The sequence below is a fragment of the Anguilla rostrata genome, chromosome 6 (genome assembly GCF_018555375.3).
Source record: "Anguilla rostrata isolate EN2019 chromosome 6, ASM1855537v3, whole genome shotgun sequence".
In the NCBI taxonomy this organism is placed as follows: Eukaryota; Metazoa; Chordata; class Actinopteri; order Anguilliformes; family Anguillidae; genus Anguilla; species Anguilla rostrata.
Genome location: NC_057938.1, coordinates 12,672,470 through 12,694,228, shown reverse-complemented (window position 1 = coordinate 12,694,228; position 21,759 = coordinate 12,672,470). Strand labels below are relative to the sequence as shown.

At 41.1% G+C, this 21,759-nt stretch overlaps 3 protein-coding genes across 6 annotated transcripts; all 3 read right to left on the bottom strand.

Moving 5' to 3' along the window:
* Nucleotides 1-4,680: 4,680 nt before the first annotated feature.
* LOC135256574 (androgen-induced gene 1 protein) lies at nt 4,681-12,019 on the bottom strand. 4 transcript variants are annotated; one of them, XM_064338484.1, is made up of 8 exons: nt 11,882-12,019; nt 11,069-11,131; nt 8,725-8,796; nt 7,334-7,465; nt 6,618-6,719; nt 6,094-6,209; nt 5,438-5,589; nt 4,681-4,975 (listed from the first exon to the last, which is right to left on the bottom strand). In XM_064338484.1, the coding sequence occupies exons 3-8, from the start codon at nt 8,764-8,766 to the stop codon at nt 4,914-4,916; spliced, it is 606 nt and encodes a 201-aa protein (XP_064194554.1). In that variant the 5' UTR covers nt 8,767-8,796; nt 11,069-11,131; nt 11,882-12,019; the 3' UTR covers nt 4,681-4,913. The 4 variants fall into 4 exon arrangements, with proteins under 4 accessions (XP_064194554.1, XP_064194553.1, XP_064194551.1 ...); XM_064338483.1 differs by adding an exon at nt 9,083-9,127 and having other exon boundaries at nt 11,069-11,928; XM_064338481.1 differs by lacking the exons at nt 11,069-11,131; nt 11,882-12,019 and adding an exon at nt 9,083-9,430.
* A 51-nt stretch (nt 12,020-12,070) lies between these two features.
* Nucleotides 12,071-17,308, bottom strand: LOC135256566 (angiopoietin-related protein 3-like). Its single transcript, XM_064338467.1, has 7 exons — nt 16,725-17,308; nt 16,242-16,352; nt 15,927-16,041; nt 15,160-15,273; nt 14,601-14,696; nt 13,664-13,927; nt 12,071-13,076 (listed from the first exon to the last, which is right to left on the bottom strand). The coding sequence occupies exons 1-7, from the start codon at nt 17,232-17,234 to the stop codon at nt 12,892-12,894; spliced, it is 1,395 nt and encodes a 464-aa protein (XP_064194537.1). The 5' UTR covers nt 17,235-17,308; the 3' UTR covers nt 12,071-12,891.
* A 2,247-nt stretch (nt 17,309-19,555) lies between these two features.
* Nucleotides 19,556-21,759, bottom strand: LOC135256569 (zona pellucida sperm-binding protein 4-like). The gene is made up of 9 exons (XM_064338469.1): nt 21,505-21,759; nt 21,225-21,412; nt 21,058-21,155; nt 20,823-20,980; nt 20,483-20,672; nt 20,268-20,415; nt 19,995-20,070; nt 19,785-19,907; nt 19,556-19,700 (listed from the first exon to the last, which is right to left on the bottom strand). Exons 1-9 carry the CDS (start codon nt 21,737-21,739, stop codon nt 19,582-19,584), a joined length of 1,335 nt encoding a protein of 444 aa, XP_064194539.1. The 5' UTR covers nt 21,740-21,759; the 3' UTR covers nt 19,556-19,581.

Genomic DNA, 21,759 nt, shown 5'->3' with positions numbered 1-21,759 from the left:
TTCTTCGATGACCTCAAACCAAAAGTTTGCCGTTAGATTGAATTAAAATGGATAAACAACAAAGCTGATGATTTACAGGCCTCAGGGAGAACCTTCAGACATGACTCAGATATTAGAAATTCCCATTAGTATTTTCAAAAAGCTCTTTGTCAAGGCCCCCCAAAAACACATTTTAGCACCATTTTCCAATGGCTCTATCCCTCCCGCTTGCAAGTCTAATATAATTACTGGATCAATGATGTTCATTCTTTGTCATTGCGGTTCAAGCCGGATGTGACCCAAACGAGCCCAAAACTGGCCAAATAAGACAGAGTATATGTCAAAAGCACAAAGAAAGGGACACTTCTGTTTTGGAGGGGTTAATGTATGCACGCCTACTCAGTTTTTGGGAATGCCACAATAGGCCCAGTGTGTGCTAGACAGCTGTGCTCAGTATGGGAATGTGGAACCCTCTCTAGATGGAAATAATTTTTTCAAACATTTCTTACCATACTTTCCAGTATCCATAGAAAGAGATTTAGGGTTCTGTAATAAGGTTGGTGACATACATGGTTATGAATCAGGAATATGTTGAACATCCTGCTTATTTAAGGCATGTACAGTGAAGTAGGGATAGTCACAAAATCTATGGAAACTGAAAACAATTACAATCTGTGAACAATGAATGTCAATATTGTTGTATGCCTTCCTGCACATAGTTTCCCATTCATATTTCCCAAAAAAATCCTGTAGGAGGGTTCAAATGCAAACCAAAAAAAGAGAGGTTCTGTGTTTCAGATAACCATCGATGTCTACACCAAATCGGCAGTGGGGTTTGAGCATTCCAAATTGGGCTGGGAATTCCCAGTCCCACACTGGGCAATAAATGTATTTAAACATTTTTTTTTTAAGATTCTGAACTGATTCTAAAAGCAATATATTATAAGCAATACAAGGAAACAGAAGGAAAAAGTGCATTGTTTATAGATGGAATCCTCATCTTGTAGTGTTTCATGAAATGAGACCTTGCATTACTTAAAAGAACACATCCAGTGGCATGCAAAGTTCTAAATTTAATGGTCAACAGTATCAACCTGGTTTGTCTTTTGCATTGCCTGACTGATGTCTGACCATAGTTAGGATGAGAACAAAAGAGATGTCTGAAGGTGTGCAATGTTCCGGTCTGTCACGTGGTTGTCCAGCGCTGCTGAGTTTAGTCTTGTCTGTACCCTCTGGTCCCACAGCAGAAGTGCCTCTGTGAAAACTTGAGTCTTGCAAATGGAAAGCTGTGACCTTTGGCCTCTCTGACCGGAAGGTCTGAGCTCTCTATTTCCTTTTAGGGGGACCAGCATGCTTTACCCTGAGGAAGCACTTGAGGCCTTCAATTTGTGTGTGTGTGTGTATCAGCCAATACACAATGCAGGCAGTGTCAACTCGCTTCTTACAGGCAGGGATCAAAGGGAATAGGACAGAACAGCTGGTGACTCCTGATGAAAACAGTGTACACAATATGCCCAGGGACTCAAAAAAGGCTTTGTTAGGACTCTCATGTTTTACACAATCTTTTAGTTTACCCAGGAATTTCTCAATTAAAGATTAACAGCACACAGCAGTCTTGTTTATATTTGTAGCAACAGTGCTTATTGCATATAACAACTGGAAAATACATTACATATTCTCTTTGGCTGTTTTCATTCTGTGTGCAGGGCCGCAAACACGTTAGCCAAACCATTTACCTCTGAGCCACACCAAGGTTAAAACAACAGCATGCTTCATAGTGGAATCACACCAGGGTGACATATCTGACTACCAAACCTGATTTCTCAAACTATGTTCTATCACATGTTATGCACTTGGCTTTAACAATGTGGCTTCAAGGGGTCTATTACATTTCTGCATGGCTGATGTGGGTGTTTGAACAAATCACTTTGAACTTTTTAAACAAATCAAATTCCCTTTGTCTAATATTACATTTTGTCTAAAAATCTGAAACCATTCAGTGAGACCAACATGCAATAAAAGAGGTTGGGGGAAAATATATACATAAGGATGCGCGTCTGCATGTGTGTCAGTGAAACATCATTAAACCATGCAACATTTCTCGATAATAAATGTCACCACTACCCATTTTCAAGTTGCATCCCACAGTTCTTACATCTGCTAAAATGTATACATTGCATTCACACTACAATAAGAGAACAATATGTTCACAACTCAAATTTAGAATGCGTAACATTTTCATTTAATTCTACCGATGTTGTCTTATTTGAACACACAGAAACACATAAAGTAAATGTAGTTTACAAATAAAAGAAACAAAAGGATTTAAACACAAGAGACTTGAATAAATCTAGCTGCTTTTCATAATGCTAATAGTATATTAACAGAGAAAGAGGTTGCTTGGTCTCTCTCAGATGAAAGGTCAAAGGGCATGGCAGTTATGGATGAAGAGAAAGCCACTGATTCCTGGTGTATGTTGGGCCTTGAGGGCAGATCCCCCTGGAGCTCAAACACAGCACAATATGGACAGTGTGCTTGGTGTGTTAAGAGTGCATTGAACATCTGACCAGGAGCTGATGGGTGAGAGTCCTCGTGGAAGCCATATCAGTCACCAACTGACGTGACCCAGCTGAGCAAAAAGAGTCCCAATCAATCATGAAAACAGAAAATTCTCACATCACTGAAAAAAGTGGTGCTAAGCTTTGTGATTATACAATAACATTGTATTTATTATTCAAATCAGACTGATCTCCTCTGTCCTTTGGATGAGATGCTAAATCAAGGTCCTGACTCACCGTGATCAATAACATGAGCCCATGAGCCTTTTAAGAAAGAGTAGGGGTGTTAACCCCAGTATCCTGGCCAAATTCCCACAAAAACAGGCTCTCTACATCTGGCCACTTCATCATTCTCTACATCTGATAGATTACATAGTGCTTTGCATTCCCTTCCCTCACTGATTCCCCAGGTCATCACTGTAAAAAAGAACTGATTTTTCTGAAAGAGAGGTAGGTCCGGTTCAAACCATTAACACTGACAAAAAATGTTCTTGATTTAAACTTAAATGTAATCTTAAAATAATTTCCAAAGTTGTGCTTATGCTTAATTTATAAAAATAAAAAAGAGTCTGAAGAACTTTCTTAAATTGGATTAAAGTAGCGTGTCTGCGTCTAATGCACCTGTTATTTATAAATCTCAAATTAACTTTAATTTGAACTCATGTGTATGTGCTTTACTCTCTCCATGCGAGTCCGCCGATCCTATGCTGCCATATAGCGCCCCCTAGAGGTGAGTTGTTGCAATGGAAAATAATGCTGTAAATACACAGAACAAGATAAAATATACCAAGCTGATTATGGGAAAAGTCCACATTTCTGTGAAAACAATGAAAGATGAAATCAGAAAAATTAATTAAAAAAAAAAAAAGATTACTGTACACCACTCTTTCAGTCAATACTTTTTAGTTGATCAGGCCACATGTTCTCATCGACATGGGATATTTTCCCCAGCACTGCAATCAGGAATAAATCTCCTGCAGTGGTGCATACACCCTTGACAATCATCAGCCCTGACTCACAGACACCCAGCATTCATTTAATCAAGGTGGGACATCTGGTCATGTGGACAGTGGTCATATATCAATAGGATTGTGAAATGGAAAGTATGGGAGGAAGAAATTGCTCTATCACATGTAGGTGGGTTGCAAACCATTCATTGACTTGACAGGGGTGATGGAATGTGAGATTTGTCCCACAGGACTGGGTGATAACAGTCTTACCTGATTTCTCCTGGTGCCACAATGCTCTGGTACACGTATCAAGGAACTACATTAGACAAAGTGCACGGCCCTACTGTGGAAATGTGGGCAAGAGCACCCTCGTGTGGTTGGTCCCCATTTTTGGCCTGGTGCATTTACAGTTGGCCTTTTATCAGCCTTCATTTCACATCTCTGCTCTGCCCCAGCGCATCTGGACCCCCTTCCTGTAGGGACCTCTCTTCCTCTCATGTACTTTCCACATTCATGCAAACATAAATTCAGAGAAGATGTCTGTTATGCATGTATGATCATAATTAGTCATGATCCTTACTAATCGGACCAGTTTCCTTCAAAATGACTTGGCAATCAGGTCCCCAAACAATACACCTGAAGGAATAAACCATATTATGTAAAAATGTTATGTAAGATGATGGTTTACACGTGCTAGAGTATCATTTATACAAAGATAAGGGGTGGAAATTGATCCATAATGTACTTTTTGAAAAGTGATAATGAGTTTAAAATGTTATTTGATATCATTAAGGTTACAATTAAACTGGCTAGATTAGGTAAACAAGTTCTGTTTTCAAGAATACTTCGCAACATTTGATGCAATTCCTACAGGTATTATTATCATTATTATTTTTGTATGGGGATATATACCATGGATTGGATGGAACTTTTACATTTGATATTATTTGAAATTATCAGGCTTATGCTTAGATTTTTTAAATGTGATACAGCACAATGAGTATGCAAATTGATGGTCAATGGAATTAACCTGCATTATTGATTCATTTACAGATCATTAAATACGTTACAGTTCATGGATGATGCTAAATATACCAAGATAATTTACCTTGAGTAAATTAATTAGTGGTGATGATGGTCAACATATTATTGACATAAAAGTTAAGAAATCAGCCACAGGTCTAAAGGAAGTACAAGCCTCAAAACAGTTGAAACTTTATTCAGTCCTGACAGAGAATGTCATAATGCAGTAACATGAAAAGGACCACTTTAGTACAGTAATCCCTGATAGAATGATATAGGTACTATACAGTACCATCATACTTCTCTCTGATAGCTATTTCCAATTGACACTGTGTTGTGTCCGAGCATATTGAAGCCTGATAGACCAGTCCCGTCTTACGTGTTCAGACTGATGGGTCCATTATCAGTCTGCCACTCTGGTTTTCCTTTTTCCACTGGATGAGGTAGAATTCACTGCCCTATATCCTACAGAAAAGACAAGGGTATTCTGTACATTTCACACAAGGCTCAATATTTGGGAAGGACTTATGCAGATCACTCTCTTGCAGTCAAAGTGAAATGGCTGACCTGGATAATATAATCAAGTTAAAAATAAAAGATTGTGAAACATTTCTCTTATGTAGGCCTTTTCCCTTAAAAATATTTCAAAAATATTTTTTTCCTCTCAAATTTAGGATCAACATTTGTGCCATGCATAATTCCATGGGTCATGGAATGCCAGCATGAAAATATAAAGAATTATCACTGTATCACTGTATAAACTCCAAACACACTATTTACACTCCAAACATATTACACTTGCTCCAAACATGCTGTACACACTGCAGACATACTGCAAGCTATATCCTATACATACTCAGAATGTCAAAATGTAGAATGTATGGCTGTACATAATTTAAATAGGATTGACTCAAAGAGGTGACTCACCCCAGACCTGCTCGTTCAGAGTCTGTCCCAGCAGGTAGAGGAGGGTGACAATGGTCATGTTGCAGAAGAAGAGCCCCGCAATTCCTGGGGTGCTGAAGAGGCCAAGCAGAGGGTACACCCAGATTCCAACAGCCAGGTAAATCCAAACTACCCTGCAGGGGTGCATCCAGAAACCTGACCTTAGGTACTTTACTGTAAGTGACTTGGGGAAGCCTTGAATTTGTAATGACACGCTACTAAGGAAAATTGTTGAAACAGAATTCACATTTGTGTGAAAGACAGTCATAGATGGCTACATGGTTAACAAAAAATAGATTATGTTCTGTTGTTCAGGTTCAGATGATGATATAGCAGACCACAGTTTCACTCATATAGTGTGGACAATAGTAAAATGGTAAATATTATTTAATTTTAAAAAAAGGAAATTTCTGTGTCCTTTTCTTGAAGAGAGCACAGTAAAATGTTACATCTAAAATGCTGATCTTACAGAGTAAGACCATATGCACTCTGTTGGAGTTAAATGGTTAAATTAACATTTCACCTTTCACTGTGAAGTGTTTTTCTTCCCAAGTTCAGTTGACAGGTGTTCATAGTCCCTAGTATAATTTTCATTAACAGATAAGCCCCTTTTAGAACATGACCCAACCAGCTCTCACCAGCTCAAATAAGCAATTCCCACAATGCCCAGAGCAGCCAGGCCATTCTTGGTTTTGGGATACTTGTGTGGCTGAATCAGAATCTCACCCAATAAGAAAGGCAGGACCAAGGTGTGCTAGAACAGACACAAATGCAGGATAGACACATTCCCTAAGATGATAGGCAGGATAGATGGAGTGAAAGACAAGCCTACCACAGGTGCTAGAGGATATGCGATGATGAGGAAATGTATTTATAAATGCAACAGAATTTAACAGGTAAAATAATGTTAATTGTGCCTCCCAGGAAGCACTATCCAGTCTGGGCAACACTAAAGCAACAATGCAGGCAGCAAGCTAAGCTCAGTTCAAGTGCAATATTAAGACATGGCAGTTATAATCATGGTTTCACTTCCCGTTCCAATGTGAGAGCTCTGCGAATGTGACTTCTTTCACCATATTTGTCCTTTTAAAAGACTATATATGAAAACCTTACTTTAGCAAAGACAATCCAACAGAGAAGGGTAACATATTCATGTACTGACCATTGCATGATTCATCCAAGGAGGAAAGAAGTCATCCATTGAGACAGGGTAGACCAGCTCCCGGTCATAAGTAAAGATCACCCAGAAAAGCAGCACCACGAACTGCAAATGAAAAATAAAATGAAGCATATTTCCTGGAGCTGATATCAAACTAAACATACTAACTTCCAATTACAATGACCATGTTTTAAAAGCAGTTTGTGTATTAGAAACTGAAAAAGACAGTTTCAATATTCCAAGCCTTTTTGAGAGGTATGAAATGTAGCCTATACCACAATGACTGCCAATGAATTGTGAGAATCATAACTTCTGAAACTCAAAGGAAGTTGAAATTATCTTCCACATAACTTACTGTATTGTAGAAGCAGAAACTGTATATCCTCTGCATTTTAACACAGGTTCATTGCAGTGACATTATTGAAATATACAATTAGCAAGCACAATGTCATAATGTCTATCCTGAAAAATAAATGATCTGTCCTAAGCTTGCACACTTCAATACACTAAGAACTGCAACTATAAATTCTTTAACCCAATTGTGCAACAACACTATTTGACATTTCCATGAAAATGTGGCTCTATCCTGTCTGCCTTAGACCATAGAAGAGAAAATATTATTTATTTATTTATTTATTTTTACCATGCTTTCCTCCAGTTAACATCAATAGAGTTTAGGCACATGCTCACTGTGGCTACAGGGTAGAGCAGGTCCTTACCATTCCCACTGGGAAAGCAAAGACTGAGAAGAGCAGGTCCTTGCACAGGTTCCGCTGTTTGGCCATGCCTTTCCCCAAAGAGGACTGAAAGTCACATGCTGCTGCCAGCCCGAAAAACACCATCTGCAGCACCTGAAATATCATTGGTCAAAAAGACCATGCTGTCTGTTCCGATAACATGAACCAAATCAGCTCAAATACCTACATGCATTGTGGAGGAGTCATTATTACCCTTTATTTGAATATCATGCATTTTCATTATCCTTTTAGAACATGTAGGTGCTTCTAAAACAATAATAAAAAATAAACCAATACAGAAAAGTGCTTATATTCTATGTTCAAAATCAGTTACAATTACCTAAACAATGACAACATGTCCAAAATATGGTTATATTTATTCACCAAAATGCACCAATGCATTTTGCGGACATCTAGATTCAGACCTGGACACAGTTTTTATGCATGCTAGATGTATAATTTTGTTTGTTTCTCAGCAAACAAGGTGCTGGTATCTAGACCACTAGGCTCCTAAAAGGATAACTCTATTGTACATTATACAAGCATATCATGAAATGAACTTTCGAGGTAATTTTTGCACATAAATAAGCACACAGAGCCCCACTGTTTTAGAAGAATGCTAGGATTTATATTAGGACTTCTTAGTGTACTGCTCAAGTAATGATTTCTAACATTCAATGGTACCTTTGTGCTTATTGTTGTCCAGGAATCATGTAACAGTGGTATGGGTCACATAAGCGGATAAATTCAGTTACAAGTACGAAAGTACTCACACAACCACCCTCAGGCCCCCAAACACACACACGCACGCACACACACACACACACACTTAAGGAGCTTAATAGCATATTTGACCTTTCAATGCTGGAAACACTTAATGGCTTGAATTACGATAGAAATGTTTTCATATTTCATAAACATTTTCAAATATTTTCATTCATACAAATTTAGAATCCTATTGTATTATCTGTACTCCAAAAAAGGCAACAACAATTCAAAATGCTGAATTTTGCATCTAGTTCAAAGATAGACCTGTTTTTGTCCCTTAATTACTGCTGATAAGGAGCTCGGTAATGTAATGTTCCAGATCAAACTTAAACCTTGAGAAGTATGGGAACTTCTGAAACTGCCAAGTGACAGTGAGTCTAGGTCGAATATAATCAATTCTATACGTGTGACCCATTTATGGAATAAGAATTGACAATTTGTCTTGCCAATATGATGATTTTCTATGCTGCCAATCAAATCCTGTGTTTGATAAAAATTAAAAAAACTATTACCAAAGGCTGCCTTTAAATCCTTTTAGAAACAGGATCCCTGTCCGTATGCGTTACTCCTTAGTGATATAAGGAATGAATAGGAAATAACCTTACCAGATTCAGGAAAGTGAGGTATTTCCAGGGTCCGCCGTACATAAAGATCCCAGGCGGTAGTGGCTCACCATCCTTAGCAGCCATTGAAAGGATGACAAAGGCATACAAAACAAAAGCCAAAATGTGAAAGATTTTCATTTGAGTGTCAGTCATACTTCTTCCATGAACTCCCAGTTGGTTTTGTGACAGAATAGAGCCCCTGAACACAAATACAATTTTGACAAAGCACTATGCATGTATGGATACTGTACAATAGGTGTACATACTACAGACTGAGCCCTAGAACTGAAAAGAAAGGACTTTAAACATTAAGCAAGCAAACTGAAAATCTAATCTCAAGTTATGAAAGCTCACTCACACAAGGGTTTATGATGACGTAAGTGAGGTATTTTTCTTCCATAATCTGTTTTATCGGGATGAGACAAGGAAAAGGCAGGGTAAACCTCTTCATCTGGTGTGTATTAATTTGTTCCAGAGAGTAGATATTGTAAGCACCAATATCATTTTGGAACAAAATATTTTGACTTAAGTGACTCAAGGATACAACCACCTGTAAAGAGACTGCAGCAGTAACAAACTTACTGCTGATCTTATTTTAGTTATTTACACTTTACAGGTAGGTATCGATAACTTCGATCTGTTAGAAACTGACACAGCATGGACCATACTGTCGTTAAAGGTCCAGGTATCTGTGAAATCTTTGCTAATGTATCAATATTTTTTTGCATTCACAAACGGCCAAGAAAAAAAATATGAAAGCCTGTGCCATAAGACATGGGGTCATAAGACAAGCTAAATTGAAATGTCTAATGCCTTCTTTGGATGTGGAGAAAGCCATACGTTTTTTTCTTTTCACAAATATGAAGAGACCTACAATAAATGGTGTTTATTTCGCCAGGCCACTGGCACTGTCATATTCAAATAATCCGTACGGTTATTATTTACAGTGCCCATTTTCGCAGAACACGGTGGATCGGTAAGTAGGGCTACCGTTGGCTATCAGTAATTAAATAGCTGTGAAGCGTAGACATGTGGAATCAATGAGTTTGAGACTGCTATAGAGTCAAATTTTAGTGTACAGATGCTCAGTGTTACAACGCTATTCCATATTGAATGATCATCTGGTTTAACTAACTCGGTAAAGCCTAGTTCATGCTGTTTTCTTTCGTTATGTCTGGTCGTGTAATGTTAGTGCTCTAACCGGCTCTAACCAAGCTAGCGATGAGGAATTAATTACATATGACGTGCCTTACGAATGTTAATGAGCGCACGATTCACGCCTACCCTGTCCTCGTCTGCTGAACAGGTCACAATAATCTAATAGTGTTTTTACAATTTAATTCTAAGTGGGTTAAAAACTTGAAAGAACTATTAAGAAGAGAATCAGTTGTCACTTCTGGGGAATATAACCACAATTTGAATCCAGTTGCCGGGACCTTTAAAGTTTAAAGTTAAGGTCAGTAGTTCGCAGAAGATTACACTGTCTCCATTAGTAATAACTGTACTGCAATAACGAACATTATATTTAAACGAACAGTGCTGCACATTATGTTAGGGTAGAAAAATGGATATGCTTCATTATTATGTCTCTAGCAGCACACATCTATGGAGAGCACTGAAACCGGAATATTACAACAGCAAACACGACACACCAGCACAGCCACTGCTACACGTCAGACTACAATGCACAAGGCCGAATGCGTAACAGCAGATAGATGAGTGTGCAGTAAGGTGGGAAGGTGTGATGACTATTCTGAAACCGCAAGTTTCCGCAAGTGCTTCATAAACAAATGGCTGGAACTATTTAAAATGGGTAGCGCATGCCACTTCACAGAAACCCCCTCCCCAATGCAGCTGCATTAAGTAACAATGGGAGCTTTTTCCATTCTGACTGTGCAGAGGAAGCAGTGAGCAACAATGGGATCTTTTTTCATTTTGACCAAGCAGTGGGAGGGAGCAGTTGCTATTCTGAAACCAGTTGGGGGGGGTTTGTGAAATCGGTTGTGAAATCCCCCACACATATTTTTCATTCACTTTGAAATGTGGGGAAATCTTCCTATTAGCCCTTAATTGATTGAAGCAGTTCAATCTGGTTTTGATTGATTGCTGGGTTTCACCTTAAAACAAAAACCTGCATACCTTCTAAGCTTCCAGGACCAAGCATCAGACCACTGGCTTAGTAGCAGTCATGGCAGTGAATAGCACATTGTTAAGGCACTTATAGATACAAACCTAATTACTGTATTTTCAAGATGGAAAAACCATTAGTGTGCCTGCACGCACTGCTGCATGGGAGCCTCTGGAACTGTATACACCACTTATGTGCACATTTATGGGAATGTACCTTCAGAGCACCTTCATAATCTGCTTTCCACTTTCCTGCACTTTATACTGCACTGCACTGCACCTGCACAAACAAAAGAGAGAGTGGCAGATATTTCTATGTCTCCAACCTATATATATGCAGCAACAGCCGTAGTAGTTTACATAATCACCAGAGCCATATTCCCAGATATGTCTGTGATGATTACATAATAGAAGTATACTCCATTACAACCACCCCCTAGCATGACTGGTATAACTACCACATGTGAAATGATGCATGCACCCCACTGAAAATTAGTCACAGTCAACACTTGCTAATGTGAACTTACCATGACCCTGTTATATGGTATGAAACTATAGAATGCAGTATGTGATAACACCACTGGCTAAAGACACACACTACAAATACTACAGGGCCTAACATTATTTTATATGAGATTTCATCACTTTTTAAGCATGAAATTAAATAACTAAAATACTGAGAGGCTGGTTTAAGTGGGGTTATAGTAAGGAGAAGCTTGCGAAAACTATACAAATTAAGCACATAGTAGTTTTTTCGGAGTACTCTGGAGTGGTAAAGTTTGGACCGTGACTGAATGGCCGGCTGTTATCATTGGCAGCACACAGCCTGCAGTGACCCAATCCGACAGTTTGCCCTGAAGTTTTTTGGTCAAGTTTAAACAGCAGCTGTTACCCGATGGACATATTGACATATTGACAAACATCCTCTCAGGCCATGTTTGTTGACATTGAAAGGACTTTCCTGTGCCTCAGCCCTGATACAGCTCTAATATATCTATATTCATCCACTTTCCCATTAATCATTAATTACCTCCCCTGTGTCACAAAATGGCATCCAGGAGTCAGTTGATCTGGAAACTGGAGACAATATTTCACATATAAGCAGGTAATGTGCTAAACTTGAACTGCACATGGAGGTATCTGTCTATGCATCCATTCGCCTCAGGAATAAAGGTGTACTCTGAATGAACAAACAATGTCTAAATGGCTGGAGAAGGGAGGGGTTTCAAAAACAATAGGATTTATTCTTGGGATTTGTAAACATGGATGTAACAGTTTTGGAACAAAATATGTACAGTACAGATGTGTAGCCAGATACTGGTGCAGAGAGTCAATGTGACTCAGTAAAGCAGGAAATGTGGTAATGATCATATCGAAACCTCTACATGTTAATGACCATACAGAGAACTCTATATACCATGGGTTTTCAATCAGTTTAATTCAGGGACCCTTATCTCATGCTCAAAAGCATCCCGATGGCCCCCATCATAATGTAAAAAGGACTGTATTTAATACAAGAGGTTTCATACTGATTGCAGAGGGGGTGGTTTAGAGAGAATGATCGCAGACCCCTACTAACTACCTGTTGAAAACCCAGGCTGTATGCTAATGTCAATAAAGAGAACTTTATGTGCTAATGCCCATACAGAGAACACTGTATGTTAATGCCCAAATAGAGAACCCCAACAACCATAGAGAGAACCTTCAATGTTGTTTGAATGTCCTCATCAAACTTCCCTTTTCCACAGCATGTAACTATATAAAAACATGTACAACCTCAGGTTATCAATGCACCAGAAAAACCATAAGCCATATCAAAAGGGCCTTTTGCACAAGTACTATAAAAAATGATAGTGTACAAGCATAACACAAACATGCATGCAGCATAGCCAGTATAGTTCAGCATGACTATCAATTCTGGTGATATTTCATATTTGGCTCTTAATTTTAAAGTATGCAATAATTGTTATTTTTCTAAGCCTATTTCCCTTTCTGTAGAGGTCACTGTGTTATTGATCTGGGCAAATATGAGTGAGGCAGTTAGAGGAAGCTGCCATCGTTGGACAGAGAACGAATCAAGATCTTGGAAGATTTGAGGGAGAAGGTGTTCCCTCCACCGGGTCTCCAGTAAATTCCCCTTCTCCGCTCGGTGCGCCCCCTCGGCCGGATGTGGGAGTACCTCCCATTCAGATTTGTGCCTTCGCAGGCATTGAACCACCAGCCACCTGCAGGTGAGCGCACAACATGGTTACACAACATACGAGAATTTAAGTTACAGTTCTACTTCATCTTCAGATGAAGTCTGCCTTATTGGGGACCAAGAACCATGGGGCACTAAGAAATAAACTAATCTTAAATGAAACTTTACAAATAAGGTAGAGAAGGAAGCGCACAGTGTCTGGCCAGCTATTTAAACCATCACCTCTGACATTTAATCATTTGGCAGATGCACCATCCAAAGTGACTTGCAAAGAGCATTGTGCTTGGCAAACATAGCAGTTGACCTCTCCAAAATGAATATATCATGAAAATAAAGAACTCAAGCTGATTTGAGAAGAACAGCAGGTTCTACCCAGAACTTCATGATTATACTTTTTAGAAGAAACCCAGCCTGCCAATGAAGGAGGCAACAATTATGCCTGAAGTGGACAACAATGGTTAGATTGTAATTCTTACCTAACCTTTATTTTTGTTAAATGATAACTTACTCTGAGCTTGGAACAGTTTTGTAGTTCAACCAATTTTGAGCAGTATGTTTCTGCTTTGTGACTAGTTCCCATGGGATTGCAAATTTGTTGGCAAGCAGCTGTACCTGTGTAATTGTGGGCACAGCTGGAGTCCTCCTTGTTATTGCGGTCCTTGGTGGAGAAGCTGGCAGTGTAGTTGGCCATGGCATCGGGCAGGTCTCCTGACACCTGAGTTAGGTGGAGGGCATAGTGGGAGTCGGGTCCCTCCAGGGTGAAATTGTACTCAAATGAATGCCTTCCCTGCTTCCAGTCCTCCAGCTCAATCTGCAGAATGGAGCTGCCTTGCCTGGCAATGGCGTATATCTTCTTCAGGCCAAGCCAGAACTCTTCTACAAACACACACACACACAGCCAGAATTCTTATAAAAAAACACTGAATTACACCAGAAATTTTAAAATGTTTATATAGTCTAAATGCATATTAATTTAAAATGGAAAAACTTTACAAAGTGGCTGCATTGAAGAAATTGTCTTGTGTGTAGAATTAATTACCTTGCAGCTGATTGCAACACTTTGGGCTCATGTGTTACCACTGTTCTAGTTGTTGGGGACAATCCATTCTAGCAGCAATGTAGTCACCAAGACCTTATAGTCACACATGCAGAAGTGATGAAGATCACAAAGGTTCGATTGTCCACTATGAGATTTGGGTTGGGCGTAGTAGTATTTTTAGGCTAGGTGTAGTTGGATAAAAAAATGCACCAGTGCTCAGAGTGGCTGTCAATACAGATTTAACTTTTAAAACAGGGAAAGCCTGCAGGTTCAATCATAGGAGCTTCCTCCCTGTGGCTGGGTGAGCCAGATTGCTCATGTGTTTACACTGATCACAGTGGAACACAGAGAAGAAGCCCATCTTAAAGCATCCCTTGAACTTCTGGCACTTCACTTGCTGCCTGGTGACTCTCAAACTGGTTCAGCATATTTAACAAATTCAACTATTCAGCATATTTAGATTTTGTCAAATTGTGCATTGCCATCCTTTCCTGTTGCCTGAATACTTACTCTCAAGGTTGCCAAATCCGTTTTCATACTTTGCCCACATTTGGTCAAAATCCACAGAGCCATCCTGTCTGCTCTGGATAACGGTGGATCCTCCATCTGCAGTGGGGAGTAGTTAGGAAATTGTTTGACCAGGTTATGACTGCAAACTCAGTCTTCATGAAAGCTGCCATTGCTTCCGATGGCAAATAAAGAAGGATTGGCTCCTGTGTGTGATATCATTTAGCTTGCTTTCAGTGCTCGTTCAAAAAATAATAACACAGGCTCCTTGATTGCCACTGTTTTAGTTAGCTGATACATTCTGATTACATGATTATGTGTTCACTGACATCTGTTGCCTTTTCTGTTTCCATTTATTATAATATTTATTGTAATGCGTGGATCTCCTAATTCATATTAAAATATCTAAGCAAAAGCCAAATTTCTGTTTAAGGTTGCGTTTTATAATTTGACATCTTTATCATACAATTTATATATATATATATATATATATGGGATATATATATATATGGGCTTTTAATTTAATCTTAAGTGAGTTAGTGAGTGTATCGGTACTTCTCACCTGCAGTCATCTGGCAGTACACATAGAAAGGCTCTGACTGATTGGGTTTGATAGGGTATATGCCACTGTTCCTCTCTCCCCTGTTGAAAGCATGGCTACAATCCACAGGAAGATCTGTAATGCAGTCAGGCATGGTTATGATCAGTTGATCTGTAATACTGACTATGGGCGTAATCTGTCAGGTTACTCTATTGCCAGCTTGGCCAAAGCAGCATCAGAATACCAAGGGTCAATGGATAGCTCCCTCACATTTGCCCTGATGCAATGTGTAACAGGAATGCACTGAAAAGGGATTATTTTAAAGCAAATGATGTCAAGCCGTGCATTGTTAAGATAAATACTAGAAGTGGAGCAAAGCACGAGCCACAGGGCACCACTTCCTCTCCGACCAACACAGTTCCCTTTCAACATTGTTAGCTGCCCATTAGCACCACTCATTCACAGGTCATTCAGGTCCCCTGATGGGATTAGAGAGACCAGAAAAGGTCCCTCCATGTAGGTCCTCCCCTGTCCGCAGCGATGATATGATTTGTCAGTAGGACATGTAGTGGAGGCAGAAACACTGGGGATATTCAAGGCCCGGCTTGATACAGTGTTAGATACTATCTAGCTTTTAGGGAAACTAAGCATTAAGTACAGTTTAGTGGTGTGGAAAAGACAAGCAGTGTTGGGCTGAATGGCCTGTTCTCGTCTTATGTCAGCAGCAATACAATAGTTGCTTCATTTGTGAGGTGCCATGGCTTTTTTATACATCTGAATGCACTCACCGTTTATGTCTATGCTGCTGTTGGTTGAGTTATTTGCTATATATTCAAGGCCTGGAGCCTCAGGAGTAGAGTTAGATATTTTATCCACTGTCTCTTGGAAAGTTTCTGAGTTGAGCTGAAAATGTAAAAAATGCCATCATGCATTGGGCGACAGGACAATTCTCAGTCAAATGTACTGGTATATAAACATTTAATTAGTGAATTATTCAGTTGAAAAAAGCCTTGTTTTCCATCTCCAATTATGCTTTGGAGGTACTTAAACCTGCCCCCCCCCCACCTCCTGGCCCAGACTGTAGTGAGAATCAGATGCCATACCCGCTCTTCCAGAAGTTTGATCTTGTTCCTTTGGAAGTTGAGCTGCTCGTGCTGGCCCTTCACCTCCTTCACCAAAGCTGTTATACTCTTTTCTTGGGTAGAAATCACTTCCTAAAACACACAATCTTCTTTTAAGCATACTCCTCATCCAGTACTGCTGTACATTTGACTCAGCAAAACTGAAGTTATGACAATATAAAGCAGCACCAATTTACAAATCCCAGGAGAAATAGGCATATACGACGGAAATTATTGAAACAAATCTGATGGCCTGAGCTTTTTGGTGAAATATTAATATGAGCATTTTTTACACTAATGCAACCAACCCCACCCTTCACCATCCCTCCACAAAACCACAACTGTGTAGCAGTCATACAGTAGGTGCCAGAAATGCAGGCTTGTGGCTTTGAGTGTGCTACAGGTGTCCAGTAGAGCTATTGTAGCTGTGCAGAAGGTGTGCTGTAGGAATGCCACAGGCTTTACCTTAAGCTGTGCAATGTCTCCCAGCTGCTGGGCATTGGGGAGACTCTCTGTCAGGCCACTGAGCTTCTCCTCCAGGCTGCCCACCTTGCTCTGCAGCTGGGTGCGCTCCTGCAGGATGTTGTTCATCTTAGAGCTGATCTCCAGAGACAGGCTCTTGATCTCCTGGTTGTTGGCCTTCAGAAAGGTGGTGGTTTTCTTCAGCTCCTCCTCCTTTTCCCGGATCTCACTGGTGACCTCGGACAGCTGGCTGAAGGACCTGTCAAAGATGCTGAGCTTCTGGAAGATGTCCTTGATCTGGCCCTTGGTCTTGTGCACAAAGTCCCGCAGGCTGTGCCCCAGCTGCAGCAGCCCGTTGGCCAGAAGCCGCACGTCATCCAGCATGGCGAAGCGAGACCTGTTTTGGGCGGGCAGCTCCGTCACCGTCTGGGCATCCAGGTCCTCTGGCGTACCATCCTTGGCGGGGAATGCTGAAGCCAGCGCCAGGAGGACAAAGAGGAGAGCGAGTTTCATCTTTTTCTGCAGGGCAAGGGCAGCGACCGTCTGCAGGATCCTTTGCCTGTGTCTGTAGAAAGGACAGCGAAGCAGCAACAAAGCCTCCTATATATACCGTCTCCCTAATCCCTCCCCCCTTATTCCGCCCCCTGCACTGCTGCCCCCCCCCACACACCCACCCCCCAGGGGTTGATCATTAAGCCGGCTTTGTCCGATCCGACGTAACCCCCTTACGTCTCCTGGGAGTCACTGGCAGAACAAACAAATCACAGAAGTGTACACATACCACTCCCCCCCGAGTCCCCTTTACTGCTCTTAGATGGCCCATGGGGGCAGCTAAGTAATGCTTTAAAATGTGTGAGTGAGGTCACCACCCTCCTGAGTCTTCACAGCTATTAATAATACAGCAAGCAATTTAGGCGTCTAACTTTGATTCACTGGCCTGTTCTGTCAAGCACGCCTGTGCAAAGAAAATATGTATTTTTCTTTTTAAGTTTGTCTAAGGAAATAAAGCTTTTCACAAGAGAAATCTTAAATTCAGCTGTACTGAAAATGACTTTTGAAATCATTTTACAATGGGTAGTACTTTTGCCTCACAGCAAGGAGGTCCTGGGCCTGGGCCTTTGTGTGTGGAATTTGCATGTTCTCCCCATGTCCATGTGGGTTTCCTCCAGATACTCCGGTTTTCTCCCACAGTCTAAAGGCATGCAGGCATGCTAATTGGAGACTAAATTGCCCATAGGTTTGAGTGTGTAAGTGAATGGTGTGTGTGCCCTGCGATGGATTGGCGACCTGTCCAAGAAGTATTCCTGCCTCTTGCCCAATGCACGCTGGGATAGGCTCCTGCACCCGCCCCCCCGAGCCTGACCAGGAATATAGATAATGGATGGATGATGGATTACTTCTCTTTTCAAAAGTAGTTCCATTTTTTAAACTAAAATTGAACTTCAGAAATGCCACTGTACTAGATAATGTAGCACCTTGTAGAAAGATGTTTTAGCTTAAACAGCACAATTGTTTTCAGCTGTGCTTACTGTAATGGGAGTGCTTTTTCTAGTACCAAATTAGCACATTAGCTTTAAAAGTGATGAGGGAACAGTGTGCCATCAGTACACTGAAGTACTGGCTGCTGAAAATGCAACTAATATGTAAAGATAAAATTAAAAAAAAAAAAAAGTTTTCAAACCGTAATTAATTTGTAATATTGTCAATGTCTTCACTGCATTAAAAAAAAAAAGTCGATTTAATGTACCTTGGAGAAAGTATCAATTTTTCAAAAATATAAAAATTACTCAGGCATTCCAAACTTAAATAGTAGCGTGCAGACAAGTCGCAAACTTCCATTGTAATAGCTTATATCACACATATCCAGGCTACTTGACTGCTAGGCTCATGGTTTCCATGATAATGTTTTAATGGACTCAATAGCTGGCTTGTGAAATTCAGAGTTATAGATTTGGGTTAAAAACAAATGTTGACTGAAGAAAAGCCATGGACTAATCCCCCTTGTGTGAGCCTAGGAGTGGTCATAGGAGGGTAGAGCAACTTGCCTGCAGTGCACAGGGTCACTCTGACCTTTTCACCTACCCCCTTTGCCAGAACTCACTTCCTGTTGATGCACACACCTTTTCCTGCAAGAGTGTCTGATAAACAAAAGGTTGTTCCAGAGGAAGCAACATCTGAAGTGTTTGGCTGAAAGCACTGGGTCAAATATGGTGTGCTTAGCTGCTGTTTAAACTACAAAATCTAAATTTGTGAAATATGGAGTCACTTCTAGTTGTAATGCACGTGTGGTGTAGAGGTTTAAGCTCCAAATAAGCAGGCTGCAGTTAACCAACCCTGTATAAAAACCATTTGCTGCCCCTTGTATACTTGGAACATTCAAAACACTTTCCTGGTTTTACTATATGTATGTACATACTGTTGTAGTGCAACAGAGATTGTTAGGTTGGCAAGCAAAGTTCAGCTTTAACCCTGGGTTTCTTTCTTCCCCCCAAAGCAGGCATCAGGGTATATTACCATGGTAACCTGTACTGCCCAGATCACCCAGTCTGGGTTGATTGTAGACTGACAATTTCAATCTGCTGTCAGAGGATAAGTTCTAATAGGAGGGGAGGGAGTACATACACAAGCTTGAATTTGTGTTCAAATAAGTTCATTCATGAAGTCAAGAATGTGTGATTGCGTCAAGATCAACTAAGCTGCAGCAAGTTTAAATTTAGATAATGTGCAGTTTATAAAAAATAAAAAAAAAAATTTAAAAAAAGTTCAGAACACTATTAATCCTACAATTCTGCTGCACGATGCAGATTATGGCAAAAATCAATCAGCACACTGAATTTCCAGAAACAGTTTTATTTTGAGCTCACAGCTTTGTAGCCACTCGATAACTGGACCGCCACACCACAGCAAGTACCAAGGCAAAGACAGCAAGCACAACTGCAGCAGCCACTCCCAGCAGACCAAAGGCAAGGGACTGGGGCACTAGGGTAAGGAAGAGAAGAGACATTAGCAAAGTCCTTTGAATGGTTGCACTGCAGAGAAACCAAAAAGGATTTAGTTCCTCACCTTCATGATCGCCATCTGATGTCGTCCTGGCCAGATTTGCGAACCGTGGCTCAAAGATCACAGCTTCACTGGAAACAATGCCAGCCTCTTCCCTGGACTGGACCATTTTAGCAGCACGTCTCCCTGAAGAGGGGAATGTCAGTACCTATATACCCAGGCAAGGAATTCAATCCTGCACCCCCCTCAACTAAACCACGTTTCCCCACTCACTCTGCCTGCCACATCCATGTTCACAGGTATTACCAGCAGAGGGATAGCACACAGCAGTACTACAGTGGATGAACACCTGCAACAACAAAGACCCAAATGCACTGGGAGTAGAACCATAGACAAATCTATGCATAAACAATTCTAGACACAAGGTCCCAGAAATAAGCAGTCATTTTGACTTAAAGCAGATCAAAGCCAAACTGAGTCTTTGCATGCTGAATGAACAATTTACTGCATTGATAGAGAAAGTTCCAATCTATACACCAAACATACCGTTTCCTTCAGGGGCACCAGAGTAGCAGAATCAACGAAGGTGAACATCTTGACCACAAATCGTTTGTAGTGGGTGGGGTTTGGGAGCCCAGAAGCATGATCCACAGGGACCAAGGTGGTGAGGTACCGGTCATCATGGAAGGGGCACCTGCAGAGACCCAAAGTTAGGAAAGGGAGGGAAGAAACCCTGGGGGCCAACTAATACCAGGACATACCCATCAACCAGCAGATTCCACTGGGGCATGCTGAGGGGGCTGGAGGTGGAAGTGGCCCAGCAGTGCTCCAATGTCAGGACAATGTTGGGATCGGACCGGTCCAGGATCCGAACTTCCACATACACAGGATCTCGCAGCACCTTAGTGACGGGGTAGTCCGAGTCTCCATAGTAAGAGCTGTACACATTAGCTGTAGACCAGAGACCAGGTTAATATAAATCACATGGCTAGCACAGACTTGCAGGGCTGCTGTTGAAGCCAGGGAAAATCAAACTACACTGGATTGAACCACCACACCTTAAGGACTACCCTCCCAAAAAAATTAAATGCAACGCTTTACCATCTGAGCATCCTTTTTCTTCACACTGGCCATTGGCTAGTCTGAGCTCCACACGCAAAGGGCCTTGGGCAGCCACTGGAAGGGGAGGTGGAACGGTGTTCACCTCAGCCACCAGGGCGACCACCTCACTGCCAAAATATCTACACAGGAAGGACAACCTGCAAATAGAGGGGACGTCAGTGCAGCTAGGAATACACAGGACATGGATGACGAGGACGACCATGCCTTCGCTTACTCATGGACACTGTCCCTGGTTATGGAGCCAAGGGGTCCAGTCGCCACTTCATACGAAGAGGACAGCTTGTTCTCATAGACCACATAACCATTTTCCTCCTGCAAAAAAAATCCAGCATTTAGAAGCAGCCACACTACAAAGCTAGTCCTCCAGCACAAATAACCCACCGTCACGGTTGTGCCACAGGTGCTGACTGGGAACTGGAAAACGACAAAGGACACCGAGGTTGCAACAGGGCCACAGTGTGCCTCGTTTCCTTCCAGCAGACTCACGGACTCCAGGATCAGCCGAGGTACTGTGGTGTCCCGAGACACTACTACCCTGAACTGACCATCTCGAAGACACTGGACAGTCACTGCGACGAAAACATAAAAATAAAGTGAGCAAAGCATGCTAATAATTTGTAGCTAGAACCATAAATCAGTTACTTCAGTATTAACCACCCACCTTCCCTGGCATAGAAGCATTGTGCTTGGTCAAAGCAGCAGTTGATGGCTTCACAGCCAGTGCTATCAATATCAGGGTCTCCACACGGCACCCTGTCAAAGTCACTGACCTGGCATCTATGAAAAGGAATATCTTTGATTTGGCCTTTAAAATTATCATCTTGGTGCTGTGCCAAAGCAGCAACCAACATGCCAAGCCAAACCAAAACCTGCACACTACACTGAAGGTGGTCCATGGTGAAACAACACAATGTGG